Source organism: Lupinus angustifolius, chromosome LG04 (assembly GCF_001865875.1).
Source record: "Lupinus angustifolius cultivar Tanjil chromosome LG04, LupAngTanjil_v1.0, whole genome shotgun sequence".
Taxonomy (NCBI): Eukaryota; Viridiplantae; Streptophyta; class Magnoliopsida; order Fabales; family Fabaceae; genus Lupinus; species Lupinus angustifolius.
Genome location: NC_032012.1, coordinates 21,950,353 through 21,970,909, shown reverse-complemented (window position 1 = coordinate 21,970,909; position 20,557 = coordinate 21,950,353). Strand labels below are relative to the sequence as shown.

At 32.0% G+C, this 20,557-nt stretch overlaps 3 protein-coding genes across 6 annotated transcripts; 2 read left to right on the top strand and 1 right to left on the bottom strand.

Annotated features, from left to right (window-relative positions):
- On the bottom strand, positions 217-8,910 carry LOC109346225 (probable Xaa-Pro aminopeptidase 3). 4 transcript variants are annotated; one of them, XM_019585659.1, is made up of 14 exons: positions 8,793-8,910; positions 8,417-8,506; positions 7,565-7,828; positions 7,109-7,201; positions 6,678-6,884; positions 6,412-6,515; positions 5,952-6,018; positions 5,769-5,876; positions 4,176-4,268; positions 3,166-3,256; positions 2,904-2,974; positions 2,112-2,167; positions 806-866; positions 217-334 (listed from the first exon to the last, which is right to left on the bottom strand). In XM_019585659.1, the coding sequence occupies exons 1-14, from the start codon at positions 8,850-8,852 to the stop codon at positions 242-244; spliced, it is 1,458 nt and encodes a 485-aa protein (XP_019441204.1). In that variant the 5' UTR covers positions 8,853-8,910; the 3' UTR covers positions 217-241. The 4 variants fall into 4 exon arrangements, with proteins under 4 accessions (XP_019441204.1, XP_019441206.1, XP_019441205.1 ...); XM_019585661.1 differs by having other exon boundaries at positions 8,417-8,494; XM_019585660.1 differs by having other exon boundaries at positions 8,799-8,910.
- Positions 9,791-11,479, top strand: LOC109344722 (enolase-like). Its single transcript, XM_019583474.1, has 2 exons — positions 9,791-9,919; positions 11,243-11,479. Exons 1-2 carry the CDS (start codon positions 9,791-9,793, stop codon positions 11,477-11,479), a joined length of 366 nt encoding a protein of 121 aa, XP_019439019.1.
- On the top strand, positions 12,287-12,693 carry LOC109344721. The gene has a single exon (XM_019583473.1). The coding sequence runs from the start codon at positions 12,287-12,289 to the stop codon at positions 12,686-12,688; it is 402 nt and encodes a 133-aa protein (XP_019439018.1). The 3' UTR covers positions 12,689-12,693.

The following is a 20,557-nucleotide window of genomic DNA, read 5'->3' as shown; positions in this document are numbered from 1 at the left end:
ATAAAAAAGTCAAAGAGAAATGAATCAAAAATCATAAACTGAACCAACCTCCCACTCCTTTTCCTTTCTTCTTTCTCCAACTCCCCTTATATTTTTTTCTCTCACTTGTCCAAGTTGTAGTAAATATCCAAGAGGGCAAAACAAAGGATATAAACAATGAACTACCACTCCTAAAAGTTGGAGATTGGCATGCACATGCAAAATAATCACTTCCCAGGTTCTTGAATGCGTGTAGAAAATATTAACTGGTTGTAGCTCTCAAGTTATTTTGGCTGAAGTTGTTTAACAATGATTCAACATGCTTTACTTCTTTAGGAATTGATGCTGTAAGCACCTGTTTAGCACGAATATGATCCAACACACATGACTATTGACTGATAGCATAAAGAACTATACACTAATAATGGGTTAAAATTATACTCATAATTGAAATCAGGGTAATATAATCTTACGCTCCTTATGTCACTTTCGGTAATTGGTCAAGAAAATATTAAGTTATTACATACTTAAATGAAATTTTATTTTCTCAACTAATAAGAGCGAGTGAGACAACATATGTCATCTCATTGCAATTAAGGGTTCCGGCTTATGTCTTGAGCTAAAGTCTAGATGAAACCAAAAAGGATAAGGCGTCTACTTGGAACTCCAATCTTTTTATCAGACTACTTTTAAGAATTCTCCTTAAAAAGATTGACTCTACTAATTGCAAATGGTAGACACATCTTTCATTCATTATTCTACTCTAGTTGTCACAAATTGATAAACTAGTAGCTTAAATTACAATACTTTTGAAGAGAGAAATTACCTCATAACCGGTTTCAGTGATGAGAACCTCATCCTCAATCCTTATCCCCGTGCCTCGGTACCTGCATTGCACAGCTCCCAAAATTGTTTATATTATCAAACTTGAAAGTTGAAAGTAAAACATTTAATCCCTGATAGAAGAAAACTTCAATGGTCACATGGTCTGTACGGTGAACAAATAATGTATAATGAGATTAACTAATGTTGTAACAGGAGTTGAGAGTGAATGACAGACATATTAGGTAGAAGGCAAACGCTAGGACACTAGATAAGGAATTAAATTACTGAAAGTTTTTCGAAACTACAACCTTTGAATTTCCAATATACTAAATACGCCACTTTCTAATAAAAAATTTATCCTTAAGGAAACTGGTAAGTAAGACCCTAAGTAGAATACCAACAATAAAGAAACAAAGCTATATGTGTTAGTGCAAGGGTAAAACTTGTATTTCAACCTTGGCAGACTAACTTAAGAAATAAGATTTCAAACTCCATAGCAAAAAATTCAAGATCCAAACTTGGACACAGCTCTCGATGGCCCATAGCGGGTTTTAGGGAATGACATATGATGAAATGGTGGAATAGGATGAAATATGATGAAATGACTATTCCATTCTTATTCCTATACTTGGCCTTTCAAATCAAACAGGAGTAGAAAAAACCTTTCTGAACAAAACATACCTCCTTGTAGTTGGAGTTGGGATTGGTGAAGGTATGTGGAATGGTGAAACAGGATACTTAAATCATTTTTAGAAAAGACAGGGTATAAAGGTAAACTGAAATCAATAACGAAATACAGTTCCATCAAATTTTGTAGGTAATGACGTAATGTCAATAAGAACTCCCAGGGAATGACCATTCTCAATCTCATTCCAAAATCCTACCAAACAAATAGCTCATTCCCATTTCACCCCCATTCATTTGAACCAAATAGGAGCTTAGGGAATCAAGAAGATAATGAACTAGCTGGAATATAATTGCTAAATATCCTTGGAAATTAGAAGCAGATAGGGTAATCCAAGACAGACTCTAGCATATGAATGCAACCAGATTCTGGGAAAATTCTTGAAGCTGGTCAATAGAAGGAAACTCCCACGAGTTTGCATCTTTTCTAGAATAGATATGGTACAACAACCAAGACTTAATCCCACTAGCCGAGGTTAACTACATGGATCAAACGACATCATAATGTTCTATCATAAATCATAACTATTGTAGAATAGATATGGTGAACAAGGAGGCAATTATCAATCTGTAACGATCAATTTCAGTTAACAAGTTGTCTTTTAATGAACGTCAATAAATACCACTGTGGACAGCCGAAAGAAGATGGGATGTATACTCCTGGTTCAATAGTTATCACCTGCACATAAATTAAAAATGAACAGGCTGTCAGCTAATATGGGAACACATGTACATATACGGTGCTAAAGCATGTGTGAATAAGTTGACACAAGGCCACCAAAACTAATGAGGTTGCCTGATTTCAGGAAGGGTAAAACATGGTGGCAATGTTCATCCACATCAACCCACCACCTACTTCCAAAAATTCTCAATGAACTTCATCAATTAATACAGAAATTATACTGCATTTATATTTCACAAAATAAGGTCATAATCACCAGCAAATCACCCCTAGGGTGTAACTTTTAAAACATTCTTCATGTAGCCGCAACTAAGATTTTTGTATGCAGCAGAATTTTTTCTATACAAGTTGGTTGGGTGTATCTATACCTTTTATTATACCAGTTTTTTCAGACATAATTTGATTAGGAATTGTATTCTGGGGTTGTAACATAGAATTTCTGTCAATATTTGCAACATAAAGTGGGGAGTTGCTGTCCTAAAGATAGTTCACTGGAAATGCCTTGCTTAACAATTTGTTGTTCAATAATTATTATACTCATATTGGCTTCACATTTCTAAATATTTATACAAAACACAAACTACTGTGTTACAACTTTATGGGGGAATGAGGCATAGATAACTTCACTACGCATGTCTAACAAGTGTTTAAGAACTGCAACTGGCAGAAGTTATTGGAATTTATAGTAAATAGATGGAATAAAACGAAACTGTCGCTCAGTCAGAGAACTTACAACACCAGGCTTCAGAGGACGGTCATAGCTGATTGTTGAACAATCATGAACATCCATTCCTAGATAGTGACCTGAACCAATAAAACATTATTAAATGTATATCCAGTATATATGAGCTATCATTCTCTTAAATGGCTCAAACTTGCTTATGAGTCTATATCTATCTTAAGAGTAACAAAAAAAAATCTTTGAAGGCCATATTTTCAACTCTTGTCAGCAAAGAGAATAGCCATGTTGTTTGTCAAGGGGTGCACAAAGATACCTATAGAAGTTGGGTTCAACTTATGATAGGAACTGCTTCCAACACCTCTTAAAATTCCAATATCCTTGAGTCCTTTCTGCAGCATATCAACCTATGCAACCAGACAATTTCACATGTTCACTACTTTATAGCTAAAGAACCTAAAGGCAACTAGTTAAATAAACAACAAGATAGCACCCAAAACAAGAAAAAGCAAGATTACACTCAACACAAACAAATCTATGAAGATAATACAGCAAAATACTGGATGAAAAAAGATTCAGGCATCAAATATGGTAATTGTTGAAACCAGAAATAGTATAGATTCAGTTCCACGAAAAATCTTGAGAAAAATTTACAGTCAAGTGATAGATAAATTCAAGCCAAAGTATGCAGCTGAGTTAGTGGACATTTTCCACAAGTCTAGGACAGAAAATAGACATTATTACATTTCATCTGCTCTCCCTTTTATATATCCCCCCAACTGGCCATATAATAAAATGAGAACTAGTTAAATGACAGTGTTAGGAGAATCTACGAATTAGCTTCACTTAGAAATTGATACGAAGAGAACTATATTCTTCAGTATGCACATAACATAATAGCCATCATCCAAATTTGAAGCTAAGCACAATATTAATGTTGCATTTATTTGCTAATACTGGAAAATAATTAACAAAATGTTTAACCAACGTTTTTTTTAATATGCAGTTGTGCATGCTACATTATTACAGAGATATGCTGATATAAATTGCTACCAGCTAAGAATAAGATGAGTTATTTTTACTTAATCCCCATACCATTCTACACCTAGTTAAATATTTCCTAAACTATTTCACACTTCTAAAAACTTGCTTGATAAATTACTACTTATTCCTAAGCAGATCATTTAGAAAGTTTTGAGATTGCGAAATACAAAGATATATGGGCATGTTTTCCTCTCAATCCATGAACTGCAAATAAAAGAGCAATATAATAGCAGACAAACACGGTGGCTGATAATTGGGGAAAAAGAAAAGAAAAGGAAATACCGAATGATTGTGTATTTGTCGAATACTGGTACCAGGCTTACAAAGCTCTATACATTGCTTACTGGTTTCCAATATAAGCTCATAAAGCTCTTCCTAAAATATATAAGAAGCAGTGACAATCAATATTTATCAGGAAAAGTTAAGTTGTTTTAAGGGTAACTAAAAAAGAACAAAGGCATTTGCAAAATGAACAGTTTTTATGTCAGATTTCACAGGATAGAGTAATTGCAGAAAGTAGTCTTAAGCATTTTTATGTTACAGTTTAGCATAAGCGAAAAAAGATCCCATTCATATTACTGTCCCCTATGGTGAGTAGATGCAAGTTTTAGGCCCATTGGGTCCCTAAAGAAAGGGATCAGGAGAAGGGGAGAATCTATCCCAAATTGAGAATGTCAGTCAATGAACAAGTTGTTGAGAGTCATGTCTTCCCATTTCAATATATTTGTGTATACAAAAAAACTTCCGTTTGACTATAATGACCAGCACTTAGCATGTCATCTTCTGCCTTTTATCATGGAGCTCTGTCTAAATTGGCCAGCCTTCTTGTTGCTTATTCAAGTTCCAGACAAGTATACTGATAGGAAAGTGGCAATAGAACACTAATTAAAAAATTCTCACCGAGTTCCTTCTTCTGCTGCTGGTATAAGTAATAGATAAGGGTTATTTTTATATTTATTAGATAAGGATTTACATAAAATACCAAAGACAAACACTCAAACTGAAAAGGAAATGACAGAGACAAAGCACACTCTTCGAGACCTCTGCTCTTTGCCTTCCTAATTCTCACTGCCCCAAGGCTCAAACTGATCCCACTTCTATTTCCCTCATTCTCACGTGCATCTAATTCTTGCTGTCTTTTCTTCCTAAAGTACGCCTCAGTGGATGTTAACACATTTATCCTCAATCTTAAAAACTAGAGTCTAGAGGCAAGTTTGCAAATCTATGTAGTCAATTGTGGATGGCAGAATGTAGCGGTCGACCCAAAAAAACACTAGCTGTATAACATATGCGAGAAAAATCAAGAAATATAATTGAACAATGTAATGAAGCCAACAGGAATTAAAGAGAGGGACAAATTAGTCAATACAACATTACAACTGAACACATGGCACATGACATTGGCACTCAGAAATTGAGGAGAAGCAATTGGAAAAAAAATAACCAATTCCCAACTGAATGATTTCGTGTGTGGCTGAAGGGAATATTAGGCACGTTGTGTGCGTATGAGAGAGTGTGGAATTTGTGGAATCATTCTCCTCTCTCTAACCTCTGCTCTCTCTTCTAGAAGTTCTTCTACTTTTTTCCCTTTTCTGCCATATGTTTATCTTCCCTTCATTGTAAGAAATTCCATACAGTTAAATCAAACAATTATTACTTGACAGTATTTATAGTGTTGTCTTTTCTAGTTTGTTAAGAAACTATTCTTGCTGCATTATTGTTCCTTACAAACAAACAAACTTTATGAGCACAATAATCCCCCACACACACACCGAAATGTAAATGTACCGCCTAATTTGAAATGGAAACAAATCTGTATTAAGATCTCCTGCAATACCAAGATAGAATTGCTAAAAAGAATTCAGCCATGCTAACCTGGGCAGAAGAAAAGCTACCACAAGGTGGCCAGGTACGAGTAAGATCACTAACATAACCATGTAACTCACATCCAATGTCCATCAGAACAAGATCTCCATGTTTAATCTGCCAAACATTTGATGAAGATTAAAAATATAAAATTACACGCACTACATGGTGAAATTTGGTAAGTAAATTTACTTTCTGATCATTCCTAGAATAATGTATAATGCTTGCATTATTCCCACCACCAACCACGGGATTGAATCTGATACATGAGGAAAAAGAAAGCATATCATTAATAATGTAGTAATGGACAAAATTGATGCCTATACAACATTAGCTTTCTATTAATTAAGAGAATAAAGTATCTCCTCCTACTAGGAGATAACTTATTTCCTCCCGCCAATAAAAGTATGACATGTGTACTATTTTGTTCAGTTTTAGAAATATTTTTATAGAAAATGATTAAATTTGACACATGTCATGATTTTAGTGGTTGTAGGAGATAACTTATCTCCTATACCAGGAGATACTTTATTTTCTTCTATTAATGACTATTAATCTTGTGAAATTTCTTAAATTGTCCTAAAAATACACAAAGTAGTCACACCTGAAAATATTTTTAAGAGAACAAATCATTCAATAAAGAAATGCCTACCCCATTCGCTGGGCACCTCTCATTTTGCATTCATATTCAATCTTTGCAGCTAGCATACCTTCAAAAGGGTAAGTCTTTGAATGCATCATTGTCAACAAAAGACCCTATCAAGACAAGATATGTTCAAATTATTGAGTGCCTATAGTTTTGCAATTTTTATTCAGGACCAACTAATAGTTTACCAATTGTGCATATATAACAGCCTCCCTTGGAGTTCTGGAACTCTAGTCATCAGATAGTTATCTGTGCAATAGAGATGCGAGTACCTGACAAGCAATTGACGCAGACTCCTTCATCAGCTTGAGCTCTGCTGGTGACTTTATCCATCGCAGCTGATGGGTATAGACAGATATATCCCTTACATTGTTACAGCTAGCTTGCTTTTGGAAGGCTTCCAATTTCATATAAGCTGGAGTTGCAGTCTGAATATTGTGGAACAACTTTGAAGAGCCACTTATCATATCTGGAAGGATCTGAATCAGTAATTAAAAATGTTAAATAAAAACATTATAATATCGAAAAAGAACTGTTTGACTAAGGAGAGTAAGATAAATTTTATAGACTTCAAAGCTGCAGCAACATTTTCTAGCTGCCAGCAAGCTTATCTATGGTGAATTTTCAGGTTTATAGGACAAAATCGATGGCTACATAGTTTCTATAAAAAGTAAAATAATAATAATACATCGTTGCAATTCACCTCATGCAATTTACTCAATGGATATGCCTTGTCAGCCTTGAATGCATCTAATGCTGCATCAACTCCCGCTGTGGGCCCTTGCCAAGTCACATCCTAGATTTTAAAATTATGTTAGCTTGAAATTAGTTGCTTCCTTGTCCTATTACAGTAGAAGAAGCCAGAGGAAATATCACATGTGACAACAAAATTCTTGGGCTGTGGAATTTGAATCTAACATGATAAAAAATTGAAATATGATATAGATTTCAAAAGGTGACCCATTGGTAGTCAAATTAAAGATCACATATCAACTTAATGAACAAATAACAAGATCTTTTAATACATAGGTAAACAATTTACATGTTATGATAAAAATAAAATTCAAAACATAGATAGCCATGGCATAACATATTCCAGCAAAAACTAAAAAAGATAAATCTATTTATAAGAACTTAAGAAGTATAACTGTAAACGCACATAAGGGTCAGCTTCCGGCATGAACATGCATAAACCACAGTCATGTCCTAAAACGGCTACACCACCGGCTTGTTGGCAGCCTGTGATATACGAATAATCAGCATCTTGACGGAACGTATAAGGCACAACATCTGTCATCATTTTTACTGGGGCAGCAGCAATGATGGCCAAACTCTTGTCAGGAAGAAGTTCCAACAACTTTTTTCTTCTTAAGATGTATTCCTCACTAGATATTCCTGGTGTAATCTCCCCATCTTTTAGTAGCTACAATGCAATGAAACATGACATAAAAAGAATACTCATTATCAGTATTAACAACTAAGTATTCTAGCATTGAGTGCAAGGATGACAAGTATTTTTCTTTGTTAAAGTATATATTTGGTCCTTATATGTTGCACATGTTTTCAACTTGGTCCCAGTAGCCCAGTAGGTAAAAAATACTTCGATTCACCCCCATGTGCACTTCGATTCACCCCCATGTTTTCAATTTGGTCCCAGTAGGTGGCTTTCAATTTGTTATAACTCAGTTTCTTGGAGTTAAAGTATAGGAACCAAATTGAAAATGATTGTTACATGTAAGGACCAAATGGATACTTTTTTCGGCCCAATACAACGTAATCTTTTTCACTTTAGTCTTATATGTGACAATCATTTTCAATTTCCTCCCTGCACCGTGACTCTAACAATCGGTGTTGTAAGTTATAACAACAATAAACACCGAGGAGCAAATTAAAAATAATTTTACACATAGCAACTGAATTTAAATTTTGTTGATCTATAAGGACCGAGTTGAAAAATGGCATATATGGACCAATAGTAGGATTCCAATGAGAAAATGTTAAGCAATAGAACCTGAGGATGAGATGCAGGGGTTGGTTGCCCAATATCAACAAAAACCTTGTCAGTGCAATAAGAACGAAAACCTAGAACCTGCGACCGAAACTTGCAAATGCCAGGTACCAAATGAATAATCATCTAATTCAATTTATTTAGGCAAACAAATAAAAAATTAATAGAATATTAAATCATTAAAAAATGAAACAGTGAAAGCAGAAATTGCAATGATTGAAGAGAAGGTGTTGAAATTTGTGAATGAAACTAAATTGGAAGAAATGAATGTAAAATTGGGTGCAGTAGCACTAGTAGATATATATAGTTTGAAATGGTATGAATAGAGTAATAGTACGAGGTACAAGGTAGAAGAAATGGATGATGAAGGAAGACATACTTGTGTTTGTGTGCGCGAGATTGAGATTGACCTCATTAGTTTTCTTACAACACCTTGCATTTTTGAGCGCTCGGGAACCTACGTAAGAGGTTTAAGGGTTTAATACTCAAACTACCGTATTTATGTATCCTCCATATGTAAATTTTTTTAATTTAAATATCTAGTAAGGAATAATTAATTATTAAAATTTTAATTTAAATATATTTTTTCAACCAATTATAAACAGTAGTATATAGAATGACACACTTTATGGGACACCAGATATTACTTCACATTATTTGTCGTGCCTCTGTTTGGTACTTCCTTATATAACATCAATATTAGTTTAAGGGCACTGTTGCAACACTGTAATGCTGTGAAATAAGATATCAAACAAAAGAATAAATTTCATCACATAGTAAAAAGGATAGGATTATAAGAATATTTTTGGGGAAAAGATAGTAAAATAGACTTAGTTAGTTTGGGTATGTGTGATAAAAGTAATGATAAAGAGAAAAAATAATTGTGAAATAATTAGAAAATACTTATACATTGATATTTTGTTACTAAAAACATGATTTTGTAATAAATCATTTTAATGGCAGCCACTATGCATGCACACCATTAGAAAATTTGTATATATTTCCCATATAATTAATACTTTTGCACCCATACCATTCATTTATTATAAAATGGTGTATTTTGGAACACTAAATTCAACTTGCACCTCATCTCCTAGGTCTTAGATCCATCAAGCATCAGGGATGAAGTCAATCTGCTCATGTAGCAGACTCCACCTACTTAAAAGGTTCAATTGTTGTTATTGTTGTCTAGAATGGCCGTGTAGTTTTTCTAGGTGTCATATAATAACAGTTCCATTCACTGGAAATTATAATGAATGAATTTGATGAAGATCTTTTTATATTTTAATTCCGTTTTTGTATCTGATATAATTTGATTTTGAGGATGGTTCTGTCCTGAAGGCTTTTGTTTGTAACCTTGTCTCCTGCACTACTTTGATGGGTGAACCATGGGCCCTCTACTATGGCATGTACTTGGCCAATATAGCCCTCCAATTTGTGTTGATGGCTGGTTCAGCAGCAACTTACATCACTTTTGGTATGCATATAGAGAAGCAATTAGATGTGGTGATGATCACCTAGCTACTACTACTGGTCATGAATGTCTTCTCTCAACATGACCTTTTCTTATGTTTAGTTTTGAATTCCTCACCTCTTTTAATTCCTTCCCAGAACATAGGATAGCATGTGGGAGTTGTTTTTACTGATGAGGTGTTACTTTTACCAGGTTTTTGATTGCCTTTCTCAATAAATGTTATTCTCAAAAATCAAACATTTGACCCTGAAGATCTAGTGGAGCTTACACCACTAGCTTGATGGTAAGCGTTACTGAATTTAAGTTTCAAAATAAAGGATCATTCATCAAAATACATATATCTCTCACATGCCACAAAATATTAATATACTAATAAGTAGAGTGATAAGGAAATTAGGAGTTCAAATCCCATTCACCACATAATACTAACATATTAACATTTTTCTATAAAAAACATATATCTAATCGAATAATGTGGACAAATAACAAATAACCCTTTAAACTATAATTTCCCTTAAAAGAGTTGAAAATATTTTTGTAATTGTTACGAAATGAAAATATAACTAATTCTCATTTGATTTATCAAAATTAATTGAATTAGAAAGAAGGTTATAAATGCTATATATATTGAAACACATTGTCTTGTAAAAATAGAAAAGTAACTAAATGGAAAACAAACTCTAAGTAATTCTTCTAACAAACTAATAAATACATATTGTAAAACAAATTCAACATGTGTTAAATGTGTAAAACGTGTCAATTATCAGAATTGTTCAACCAATATCTCACTTGATTTTCTAATCAGTTAATCGATTAATTATATAGTTAATTAATTAATAGTTATTGTTGTTGTCTTGTTTTCATGGTAGCTCTATTTTCCAATAGCCTCTCTCAAGCTGGAGGGTAAATGTTCATGACTTCAGCTTGATAATTTGATTTGATAACAATGTGATGGATTCGAATCTTCATCTTGATATGATTGAATTTTCCCAATCACTTGATTTATTTCCTAGTCATAAATCTTAACCATATTCTCATGGTTTTACATTGTTGAAGCTTCCCAGTTACTCATGATCATAATATTCACTTTCTTGGCTTGAATTTTATACATTTTCTTGACAGCATTTTAATCATCCATTTACAAACAGGGCCTTGAAAATGGGTTATAATAATCTTCGAAGCATGATCACAATCTTGGATGATACTAATAGCTTGGATTTGGAATATACCTTTTCACATTCTTGCATTTATCTCTTCTTTCTTCTCCATCGTCATATTCAATGTAGCATTTAACAATATTTGAAATTGAGTCTCCTTCCTGTATGATGACTTGAATCTAGCATGGCATTCTATAGACTATTGTTGTTGATGGCATTTGTCCTAATATCCAGGAAAACAAAGAGAGCCTTGAGCTTCTGAAGACCACAATTGCAAAAGCTGGTTATACTGGAAAAGTTGTAATCGGAATGGATGTTACTGCTTCTGGATTTTATGATAACAAGGACAAAACATATGACTTGATTTCGCAAAAATCTTTAGGTATCAATCTTCTACCAAGAATAGACAAGAAACAACCATTTACCAAAAAGTGAGAACAAAAATGTGAATTCTTAATTCAAGAAATATAATAATTATTATAGAGAATGTGTGATAGTGTGACCAAAGTCTTTAGGGCGAAGACTCTTATACCATATTACGAAAAGAAAATACAACTCATTCACATTGATTTATCAAAATTAATTAAATTACAAAGAAGGCTATAAGTGCTATATATATTGAAGCATATTGCCTTGTAAAAATAGAAAAGTAACTAAATGGAAAGCAAACTCTAAGTAATTCTCGTAACAAACTAATAAACATATGTTATAAAACAATTTCAACATGTGTTAAATGTGTAAAACACGTAAAACGTGTCAATTATTATAATTATTCAACCAATGTCTCACTTGATTTTCTAACCGGTTAATTGATTAACTATAGTATTAATCAATTAACACTTACTTTGTTAATTGATTAACTATACGGTTAATCGATTAACGATTATTGTTGTTGTCTTGTTTTCATGGTAGCTCTGTTTTCCAATATTTGAGAATAAAACTATCATGACACATTTTACACATTCAACATATGTTGAATTATTTTACAACATGTGTTTATTAGTTTGTTAGCTAGTTAGTTATATAAGTTTGTTACCTATTCATGTACTATAAGTAAGGCTTTTCATGTTTTGATCAAAGTATGAAAAATCATCATAATATTCATTTTATGTTTTTACAATATTTTCACAATATAGTATCAGAGCCTTCATCCTGAAGGCTTTGGTCACTGCTACGCATTTTCTAAAGTTGTCATCTTTCTCTTCCAAGATTCAACAATGAATCATCGTCAACCATTCAAGAATGATTGAAGCTGAAAAGACTCATTCAATGTCAGAGGAAATAAGCAATGGGCGTGCATTGATTGATATAACTAATGATTCACCAATAGTGGATCTTGCCAATGGTGGGAATCTGGAGACACCACTGTCTTCAGTGACCAAACAAAGGGGAAGCCGAATGAATAAAACACCAGGATCAGGTGAAGCGTTGTTGAGGGGTCAAGTGAATAATTTCTTGCAGAAAGTTGAAGAAGATTCTGTGTTTTCAAATATATCTTTTGAAAGCCGCCCTTTCATTCAACTCATTAATTCCCCACAAATTTCAAATCTTTCTGGTGGTGATTCGGTTTTAGTGACCCCTTCTACCAATGTTCAAGAACAACTCATTCCTCGGGTTCTGAATCCTATGTATGATAGAAGATAAGTCATCGAAAAAATCACAAACACCATCAACAACAACAAGATCAACAATAACAACAACAAGAAGATCAACAACAACAATATCAACATCAACAACAACAACAACCATACACACTCTCATCATCACACAATCAATCTTATCCAAAGAACAATAAGAAGATATGCATTTTCTTGGGTTCTTTTGCATACTCAAAGAATCCTACGATAATGTAAAACCATAGAAAAACCATGAGAATATGGTCAAAATTTATGACCAAGGAAAATAATAAATGGTTAAGAAAATTCAATCATATCAAGATTGAGATTCTTATTCATCACATTGTTATCAAATCAAATTGTCAAGCTGGAGTCATTAACATTTACCCTTCAGCTGAGGGGCTATTGGAGAACAAAACTATCATGACACATTTAACACATGTTAAATTTTTTTACAAAATGTATTTATTAGTTTATTAGCTAATTAGTTAGGTAAGTTTGTTACATGTTCATGTACTATAAATAAGGTTTTTCATATCTTAATCAAAATATAAAAAATTATCACAATATTCATTTTATTTTATGTTTTCGCAATATTTTGAAAAAGTAATCACAAATGTTTGTAATCCTAATTTCTTTCGTGAAACTTACTTTAAAATGTCGTGGGGTAATAGCAAGCTAGGCATGTGGAGAAGTAAAACATCACATATAATAATCAATTAGTGTTTATCATCGGGGCTTATTATATCATGAGTGCAAACATAGCTATAAAACAGACATAGGTGGTTCATCAAGTGCCAAATGAAGTATTACAAAAACATTTTCATTTTAAATAAGATCCAAAACATGAAACTTTATTTGACCACAATCATGTCCGGTGATCATGGACAGTTACATATCTAGGATTTGAATACAGAGTGTACCATAGATTAAAAATTAAAATAATAAATATTATTATATAAAATGATGAAACATTAATATAAAAATCACAAAATTTAAATATATCAATCAAATAAGTTATGTATTTCATAATTGATCTATATGTGACTTCATATTTTCAATCATTAAATTATTAACTTGTTATCAATGTTATTGAACACTTCTTACTCAATATAAGTGACTAGACCATCTTTCCTTCATGTATTTCTCATTCGATTACACAACCTATTTTTTATAACTTTCATAGTTAAAATGATTCTTTTTATCGTTGTTGTGATAATAAGTAAAATCATTTTTAACTTCAAAAAAAAAATAAGCTAATGGATATACAATGTGTCTTTCACTTTCAAACAACTTATCTAAAAAATTATTGATTCATTTTAAAGAAACAAATTCAATATTAATACACATTCCAATGATGTAACAATCGGGTTGGTTATCAAGAATCACCAAATTAATTGAGAAAAAACACGTGGATAAAACTTTACAAATTCAATTAATTTTGTCATATTAAAATTAGGGAAACGATAACTTACATATCCACAATAGTATAAAATTATTTAGCACAACTCCATAAAAGATGTCATGTTATTTACAAAGAAAAAGGTAAATATTTTAGATTTGTAATGTTGTTAAGAGTGTACACATTTTTTCAAAAAATTCAGAGTGTGCATGTAGCACCGTAACTGATCATGGAACAACTTCCATCCTATAGGGAAACAAGGAACAAACTCCTCTCCACTAGAGGATAGTTATGAGAAAATGTGCTAAAAACTAAAATATAATAATATTTATGATCTTTAATTTACAGTTATAATTTTGACCTTAAAAATACATTATAAAATATAATTGTCTTCTCCGGTAATGGAGAGAAGTCTTACTCGGAAACAAGTTCCTTGCTTTCTTGGTTGTCTATCTCACTGTCATTACCATGCTTATTACCAAAAATTCCGTCTCCTTCACATGGAGGGCAAAGCCTGAGCACAAGATTACAAATTGAAAGTCCATTTCACATCTCAGATTTTCTTCATGTGCAGTTATTAAGGCAGCCATTGCTGCTCCATGTTAATCTTGTATGAAGTCATTGATAGCTTGAGTAGCAAGCAAAGGAATTGAAAACTTGAGTAGCAAGCAAGGGAATTTGAAGTTCTGCATCTCTTGGCTTGTGTAGCATAGGCTTGAGTTATAGAGTAGCAAAGACACTCTATAAATTTGGTTTGCAACTACCTTAGCATATTTGGCGCAACTACTACAACCATTGTGCATATAGAGACCTATATAAAGAACCATTGAGCTAAAATGTGATCAATAAATCTTAACTTGTTATTCAATTGTAATTCAAGCTTCATAACTCTTGACTAAGAATGATAATTCTTGCCATTTAAGAGATGTGAGACAACAATTAGCATATAATTTTCACTCCAATGCAAAAAGTAGGGATAAGAAGGATTGCTATTGAAATTATCATAGGTCTAATTTGCCATGGCTAAGAAAATGATGATAATTGTTTGAGATTGAAGAAGATTGAGTATCAAAGATTTAGAATTTAAGTGAGGAAGAAGATGGAAGACAAAACAAAGTTTTTTTACTGCTCTTATATATATATATGTATCAATTTATTCATCTTATTGATTGGTATACATGGATCTTGTCCTATAAATATACAATATTTTCAATGAAGACTAACGCTAACTAACTACCGAATGCGTTAAGGTAATTACATACCCAAGTTACATAGTATCTCTATTACTCTATCAGTCAAGCCTATGCTATACAAGTTAATAAATGTAAAACTTCAAATTCTAGTACTTGCTTGTAATTGAAGCTATCAATTTCCTTGCTTGTTACCCAAGCTATCAGAATCTTCACACAAGATTAAGTCTTCCTGCAAAATCTGAAAGGGATTACTTGCACATTGAGTTTAGGATGAAATAGTAGAAAATGGGAGACTTTAGAATTATGCTACATATTTCACAGCACTAGCATTTTTCCCTTTCCTCCTTTACGCTTCAGAAAAAACAACTCACAGACATAACATGGATTCCATTAAAAGGCCATTGTTAGCAAAACAAAGTCAGTATAAAGTGTGATATTGAATTATCATATCCATCAATTTGGTGTTAGTATTGAACCGCATCAAACTGATCATTTGTTACCTTCCAATCAACACTGCATCTTCCATCAAAATTGGGTGCCATAAACCATGCAAATTTCTTGCAATTCTTTGAAGGTGGAGGAGGACATGGTGACAATGGAGAAGATGCACAACATGGGGCATCAAAATAGGGGTTTGATAAACAAAGAACAACTCATAAGGCGCATCTATAAATAATATTCAAATGCAGGTATAATTAAAGCCCAATTTTGAGACTCAATGACCATAGCAATGGATAAGGGCTTATGCAATCAGCTAATCCTGATATGAGAAAAAACAACATTTTTTTTTCAAAAAGTGAGAATTACACCAAGTTAAAACTTACAAGTTAATTAGCTCAAAAACAACGTCAAATTAGTTTCATTTTTTAAACGACTCAGAAATTACACTCACACATTTCGTGAAATTCAACTTAATTAATGGCAACAATTTTTTATTTTAAAATAAATAGCGAAAAATATTTATCAATTAGATCTATGAATGTTCAACAAATATCAAATATACATTTTAATTATTTCATATTATTCCAAATGTTTTGATAAATTTGAAAGATATAGAATGGAGTGATTAAATTAATCAATTAGATTTATGAATGTTCAACAAATATCAAATATACATTTTAATTATTTCATATTATTCCAAATGTATTGATGAATTTGAGAGATATAGAATGGAGTGATTAAATTAATCCACAAAAATTAGGATAATGAATTTTTTTTGATAATACCAAGGATATTCTTCATCTTCTTAGTCATTGGTTAAGGAAATAATCTCATTCAGGATTAGTAAGTGTACTATCCAACAAGTATCATTTTCAGAATTTGAATCATTGACTTTGAAGATACATTAAAACTTTATATCATTAAATCAACGTCTTGTTGTAGAATGATGTAATTTGAAAGCATTATTTTTTGTTATTAATTTGAAAGCATTATTGATTCTTGTGCAGTCAAACATGTTTAAAATTTAAATTTTCCCTCCCAAATAAAATCCAAAAAGCAGATTCTGCATATTCTTTTATGTTTTGATTTGGTTGGTTGGATGTCTCCACAAAGTCACTGTCCCAGAACACATGGCATGTTTTGGAAACAAAAAGCACTATACACCGGAAGGGGATCGTCAATGACAGCGTCAATTGATCCTTCCACAAAGCGTAACATGGCAACATATCACACCCTGAGTGTGCACAAAAGTTAGAGTAACCTAGACTATACTATAAAACCTCCCAGATTATTAATGGTTAACAGCTGTAAATAAATATTTTGAAATTTTACTTATAGTCTCTACCGCCGATGGAAGTGGACACCACTTCTTTCCCTAAACATTTTGGATTTATTTATAGTATATGTCTGTAGTCTATAGCACAGTTGGTCTCTGCCAACAACTCGAAGTCTGAAGTATTTTTCATTAATTAAAAAAATATATTTAAATTAAAATTTTAATAATAAATATTTTTTTAATTAATCACAACTAACATATCTCTCTGCTCTCAAAACCTTGACTTCATCCAAAAATTTGAAGTCCACATGTTGTATAAGCCCATGATTTTAGGATTCAACAAACATATAGTGTCCAACCATGCACCAATAATATTCAAACATAAAAATAATAAATATTTAATCTTTTAATTTATATAACATATTTTTATTAATGCAAAACATAATTTGAGAAAACATATCTTTATTCACACTTTATATAATTCATATCTTAATATACAAATCAACTATATCCTAATATCATGGTAAAGTGGCCACATAAATATTAAATTTATGACTGCATTATGTACATATAGAGTAGGGTAAAGGGTATCTAAGAGAGAAATAAATATCCCCACTCTTACTTCCACCCTCTTGCAATTTCTAGACGGCACAAGAGAAAGGTACTTTGTTTAATCTCAAAGTTGAAAGAGAGTGTAATCTATTGGCATCAACATTCCGGTGGTTGACGTTGGAACTCTCCGGCGGGTCATCGGTGATGAGGTGGCCGGAGATGGTGGCATCGTACATAACGCCGAGGTGGTCTCCTCGGAGGTTGTTAAGGTGGTCTGGCCTCATGAGTGTCTCTATTGTAGATGAGTTGGTCTGGAGAGTCGTAACGGCATTCGAATCTGTGGCTCTCGTTTCTATGCTCTGTTTCTTCTTCTTGTTTTGTGGTTGCACTATCTAATGTAAGGGAGTTTGTGACTGAGTTTTCATATTCAATGTCACAAATGTATTTTATATTACAAATATATTTTATAATTTTTTAAAGTCTTTCTTTTCTTTTTATTACTTTTTGAAACTCAATTTGCAAAACATATACCCAATTTAAATGAATCCAAATCACTAGTACTATCACTTATGCAGGTGAACTTTGCTGCCATATTTTTTTTTATCTATGTAGTAAGTAGTTCTCCCCCTTGGGGATTTTGTTTCTTACACATTTGTTATATTGTAATGGAAATTTTGAGTATCTTTGAAATGAAGCAGGGTTCAAATAATTGGCGCTGCCAGTTTGGATTTAATTTGAATATAGAAAGAAATGGTGTTTGAGCTGCTCTCAGGTCTCAACCCTACAGTTTTCTTGCGTAAATTCCGGGAGATTATGGGCTAGAAAGTAGAAAGTAAATGATAGTTTTTTAATAGCTAGAAAGTGAATAATTTTACAAATTACAACCATTGAGTTCGGTTTCTTAGTACTGTATTCTAGCTCATTAATTAGGAGCAAAATTGGTTGTCAGCTAACCATTTTGAGGCCTTCAAAAATTAAGTTTCATAACTCGTTACTTTTCAATTTATTGAGTAAAATATTTCTCAATATTTATAATTGAAATAAATTAGCAAAAACTATTTTTTAAATTATTTTTTGTTTGTTTGAAATGATGGAGATAGTATAAAACGCTAGTAATCCATTAATTGGGAATTACTTCAGTTTTATATTACAAACCTCTAATGGAATCAAACTAGACATTTTTCATTTTATTGTATCTCTTCCAAAACTCTTACCTTTATTTGGTTGATGGAAGAAAATAGAAAGAGAGAAGATAAGAAAAAAGAGTAAGAGAAGAGATAAAATGATGAGAAAGATAATAGATTTTGATAGTTGTTTGGTAGAAGAGAAAGAGAACAGAAAGAAAAGTGATATTTGTTATATAGATTATAATACCCTTGTTGTATTAACTTTAGCACTAAATTATAATTTAAAAATAATTTTATTGCTAAAATTAATAAATACACATTTTAAAGTCATTTTGAAATTTAAAATTAAAACAATAGCTATACATTAAATACAATTTTTAGAAACATATGTAAAATTAAGTATTTTTTCAATTTTATGTGGTATTATAATTTTTTGAAAATTATCACAAAATTATCATTTACTAAATTTAAACTCTTTTTTCTCTCTCCTAATGTGAGAAAAAGAAAATTGCAGTGGGATCCACAATAATTTCCTCTCTCTTATCTCCTATTTTCTTCAACTAAACAAGAGAGATGAAAACTCTATTCTTATTCTGTAGTCTCATTTTCTTTCTACTCAAAATTATCCCAACCAAATGAAGACTTAAGAACAAGTTAAAAGCACTAATTAGCATTCTTTTATTAATCAGCGAATACTTATCCAAAGTTTGATGCCCCCACACACAGCACAAAGGGTTGAGGTTAACCTCAAGTTAGGCCCCAGTTGCTTTGATTCCATCGCCAACAATTGGGTCGATCTGTTTGGTGAAGGTAATTAAAGTAATTGTACTGATATGCCACCCCTTGTTATGGCAACAAAAGTGCATATTTCTAAACTTTGGTAATGGGCCATCGATCCCCACGCGCATTAGATTCATCTGTAGGTTAAGGTTGATGATATTATTATTAGGTGATTGAAGTTGTACCCTATAGTGGTGTCAGTGACTTACGGTTATGAATCTAACACAACAAAGTGGCCATAATGGGTAAGGGCCAATTGTAATTGTTTGGGCTATTAAGCATATAAGAATTGTTTGGGCCAATTAGATGTTATGGAGTACTAGAGAAATGAGTTATTTTTACACTTGCATTCAAGAATAAAAATGTTATATTATTATATCTAAAAGATAAAATGTCAAATACTCACATCCTTATATTTTTATGTTATTTTCCATGTATTTGTCTATTCAGTATTCTACCAACTAATGATATCAACCAAATTTTCATCATTATGGTGCATTAATGTTTTAAATAACTTTTTGGTGAGGCTCAATCTTACATGAGTAGCTTGGAGTCTTGGACTAAGATTATGGAATCTTAGGCAAATTTCTTTTAATTACTTACGGTGATGTTATTGTTAATAGATATAAAATATGTCTTTTAACCATTTCTCCATTTTTTAGTTTTCATCTATCTGTAAGCAAATAATGTGTTGTATTCTATTAATAATATAATAAAAAAAACTTCATCATGTCACATGTCACTTTTTCTTTCCCTCATGCCACATGTCTCTTTCTCCTTACATTTTTTCCTTCATGTCACATGTCACCTCCTCCTCACATATTTTTCTTCCTACTTTTTATATATTATATATATTATATGCTAATGATAATTTAATATTAATTAGTGATTGGTTCATGTCGCTACCCCACTAAAATTGAGTGTTTACAACATCTATGTTTTGTTATGTTAAAAAGTAATAGTCATTGAACATTAGATAAAATTGAAATCATTTTTCACATTCAAATTATTTCTTTACATTAATCTATCTATATAATTTAATGTTTACCATTAATCTAAGAATAATTGTACTTTTTCACCTCATCAAAGTTTTTTGACATTTTTCGCTCTGAATTTTAATATTACA